The following is a 4,344-nucleotide window of genomic DNA, read 5'->3' on the forward strand; positions in this document are numbered from 1 at the left end:
ATTCACTTCTAATCACTGCTGATTTGATAGTCTTTCTCACTTTTAGATTTGCTTCGTTACGTTGAGATCATCGTTCTGGCAATTAAGAACTGTCTCTGCTACTAGTTTGTGATTGATTCTTCATGAACAAAGCTTGAAACATGATTTCTGGTGATTTTTTATGTTGTTTTTCATGTTTCTAGCTAGCATGTTTAGTAAATCTGTATGTTATTGGCATTTTTGGACGTTTTTCCCAGACAACATACAGTCATTAATTAATGGAGGAGCCTAACTGTGAGATTATGGTATTGAAACTGGGACAATCTGATACTGAACATACAGTCAGAGCGATCCAAAGAGCAAAAGAAAGAGATGTAATTAAATTGTTTCCAGTAATTAATCTCCCAAAAAACATCCAATACAAAACCTCCCAGTAACGGGATAATGTTATTGCTGATGACTCCTGCCTTAATTGACAGCCCTCTACTTAGATAGTATTGTATACGATGCCACTTTCTAAAGTCGTTAAGTAGCCATATTGAACGGCTATGCCACAAGGCATTGTCGGATATAGCCCATGGTTTTTGCTTCGTTGGCTAGGGCGGGGACCTTATCAGCAGGAACACCACAGAGGAGCTGTCCAACAACGGCAGTGCCGGGTCTGGCCACGAGCATTTCCCAGGCATGCTCTGCTTCCTTTCCAGACTTCTGGAATACTTCAGTGGCATCAAGCCTATGGATGTCCCACCCCTTGATCTTCCTAAGCCGGTTAATCTTTTCCCGTTGACGGCAAGCTAACTTACATGTATTCCTCTTGACATCACATATTGCTTCGTGGAGTAGTCTGTCACGGTTTTCTTCATCCAAAAATGCTTCAGCTCTGAAGTACTTGTCGAATTCAGGAACTCCAATTGACCTCCTGATCCCCGTAGAATAATCTGCGTAGGGATCGAAGATGTTTCTGACCTCATCGATCATCCCCACGCTAACCATCTGCTCGACTCGCCTCGAAATGAATTTATGCAGCACAGGCATTGATACATCTATCCAAAGGAAGCAACAATCATAGTTCAACCGTAACCTAAAATCCTCATCATCCATCAAGGCCTCAATGTATGAATTGGAACCTCCAACAATGATCGGGAGCAATCCTCGAGTCGAGATTGATTCGACCGCCAAGGAAGCCGTGTGACAGTAATTTGCTGCTGTAAAGTCTACAGTAGGATTTGCTATTCCTAACAAATGGTGAGGGACACCAGATTTCTCTTCCTCAGCAACTTTGTTAGTGACTATGTCAAGTCCTTTGTAAACCTGCATTTTGTCGGAGTTTATGATTTCTGCCGGGAACTGGGTTGCAAGTTCAAGAGAGAGCCGAGACTTGCCAGTTCCAGTAGGCCCCATTACTATCACAACCTTCTCCTTTTGCCGGCTTCTGGGACTTAGCATGTCCGTTCTGAGCATACCAGGAGGGATATCAAGCATCCGACTTGTTTGTGGGCACAGGGACATACAAAGGTTCGTCATCAACCTGCTTACACAAGCCACAGTGTTCTAAAGCTTGTTAAATGTTAAAGATATACGTGCATCAATCTGAAAAGATATACATTCATAACGCATAATCTTAAAGTTTTTTTTTTCTTTTTAATAAAAAAATCCACCTTCTGATCAGTACTACAAGTTCAAGAAGTGGCAGGCAAACCCTTATCTCTCCGATGTCAGTTCTGTCGCAGCTGGAGCAATGAGAGTTAAGTGAGCGCTTCTAAATGAAAAGTAGAAGCTAGTTGAGGAGATGGATATCGTTTTCCTTCCAAGTTTAATCTACTGTACAAGTCATCGCAAGATGCTGTATTTATAGCTAGGCCTGTGCAAATTGATCAATTAAGCACAATTCCTTGCTTTGTTCCTCATAACTTTTCAAGCTTGTCGGTTTATCTCGACCTTCTTTTTTCGCTGAGAATGTTATCTTGGCGTTCTTATATATTCTCACAGAGAAGAAAAAAAAAGAAAAAGTAAGGTTTGGACCATTCAGTTACACGGAAGGATGATCAAATGGGAAGAAAGAGATTCTCATCCATGGTGCTTTAACATTAAAATACACGATAATTTTATCTTGCATTGACACTGGTATAGGTTTGTCGTTTTTTGCCACCTTTCCTGGAAGGATATATAGAACAAGATAGGATTACAAATTCTTCCCAGGGAAAAACATGCCTTAACAACTAATGGTTTTACAAGTTGCTTCTTTTATAGATACTGTTTTCATGGCGATATTTAGTAAATGCATGGATCCTTTAAAAAAGAAGCTGCCATGGAAGTTGACTTTAGTCAAATCATGATGCTCAAGCTCTCTCACATGAAAGTTATATATATGTGTGTATATACACGCGCAGGGACGGTACTTCATCAACCTTAAAGTTGACTCTAAGGCCGTACGCCATGAAAATGAAACTTCACAAACAAAAATTCCTACAGTGACAAGAGAATGTTAAGCCTGATTGGAGCCGACTATGAATTCGCTTTTACCTCTGATTCCCTAGAAAACAAGTGGTCATCGGTGAAACAGCTGTTTGAATTGCCTGCTTTTGGCATTCACCAGTGATGTCTTTGGTTAGACACCGCCAATTTCATGACACTAGCTCGCTCTACCAATTGATCGCCGGTGTGCGCTTTTACAAGATCACTACGCTACTTTTTGGAATAATTCTGTTAAAAAAGTATTTATGTGTTGCTACCGTGTTTTGAAGAAGAAAAAAATTGTATAAAAATTGATTTAATATTACTCAGTTAATCTAGTAAGTTTAAATATAATCTAAATAATTAAAAAATATATATAGTTTCATTAAAATAATTTTAAAATAATATTTTTTTTAATATTAAATGACAATATATTGGATCAATTCGAATCAACCCTGATTAACATATATAAAATCCACGACCTAGATCATAAGATTATGATAACATCATAGAAAACAAATAAAAAAAATATTGAAAAAAAAAAACATATTGAAAAAAAAATCAATTAAAAAAAAAAACCTCAATCAATCTAATATTAAATAATAAAAAAATTAAAAAAAAAATCAATATATATTAAAAAACAAAAAAAAAAACCCAAAACCCTTGACTCTAAGACTAAATAACCGAATCAAAATAATATTATGAAATAACCTAATTAAAAAAAAAAGTCAACTGGATTAATGCAAAACTCGTGACTCAGGTCATGAGTCTTAAAAAGATTACTATAAAGCTCAATAAATAAATTTTAAAGGATAAAAAAAAAATTAAATTAACTCGATTTAACCCATCAAACCTTGTCTTTGTCTTGAGTATTAAAAAAAAATTACTCAATGAAGAGGGGAAAATGATTTTCCCTCCTCACATAGTTCTTAACTAATAAATAGTAACAAGTTCCCTCAATATATAGGTAAAGTGATAATAACGGGAGCATGGCTATCCCCTAGTAGCTCTATAGTACTTCGCTACATTTCATGTATTTTTTTCAGTAAAAAAAATAAATATACGAGCTTTTCTTGGATATATATATATATATATATAAAACACCATTCAAGTCTTGACGTGAAATTGATTTTCACTGTGTCCATTGCTTGAGATGATTCACTGAGAAGCTGCTTTTATCATTCTTTGGCCACCTCTGTTGGCCGGTGTGACTTATCCGATGGCATATTTACTCCTAAAAAGGGACAACCTTGTAGCTGTAAATGGTCCAAAGCATTGCTGTCCTTAGCCAAAGTTCATCGTTTCGACCGTGTGTGTCTCTGTTTCTTGAATTCTTTTGTGCCCAGGCCACAGAGGTCAATTAAAGGTGGTCATCCAAACCTAAACTATGTTGTTTTTTAGAGATTATTTCTCATTGTTTGACCCTGCGTGATGGAAACAGTGAGGACTCAAACTCAAAACTCCCGTCCATTTTAATCCAAGTTAAGTCAAAGCCGAAAGACTAATCAAGCCAAGAGAAATAAGCTCAAAGAATCTTGAAAAAATACAAGGAAATACAGGGACAAGCTGAGAAAAACGAATCTAGCGCTCGTGATTGAGTACAATTAAGCATGGCCTCTGAGCCCATGATTGGTTCAAGGAATATCAGACAGGTCACTCAGTATTTTAAAATAAATTCTCTTTTCAAGTTCTGATATAGACCTGACAATATCTAACAGATGCCTGGGGCTCTAGGGCTAGTTTGTAGTAGAGTGGAAGAGAAGAGGTTCTGGATAATAATGGTGTTCAAGGAATTTCAACAGTTATACGTATTAGGCAAAAGAACAGGCACCTGTACGTAACATGTAAGGAGAGACGAGAAATTCAGCAGAAATGTGAAGATTACAAGGGAAAATTGACCAGCAAATTTCG

At 36.9% G+C, this 4,344-nt stretch overlaps 1 protein-coding gene across 1 annotated transcript; it reads right to left on the minus strand.

Moving 5' to 3' along the window:
• Positions 1-354: 354 nt before the first annotated feature.
• LOC118041850 (adenylate isopentenyltransferase 3, chloroplastic) lies at positions 355-1,892 on the minus strand. The gene is made up of 2 exons (XM_035049366.2): positions 1,638-1,892; positions 355-1,507 (listed from the first exon to the last, which is right to left on the minus strand). Exon 2 carries the CDS (start codon positions 1,501-1,503, stop codon positions 526-528), a length of 978 nt encoding a protein of 325 aa, XP_034905257.1. The 5' UTR covers positions 1,504-1,507; positions 1,638-1,892; the 3' UTR covers positions 355-525.
• Positions 1,893-4,344: the final 2,452 nt, after the last annotated feature.

Source organism: Populus alba, chromosome 14, assembly GCF_005239225.2.
Source record: "Populus alba chromosome 14, ASM523922v2, whole genome shotgun sequence".
NCBI lineage: Eukaryota > Viridiplantae > Streptophyta > Magnoliopsida > Malpighiales > Salicaceae > Populus > Populus alba.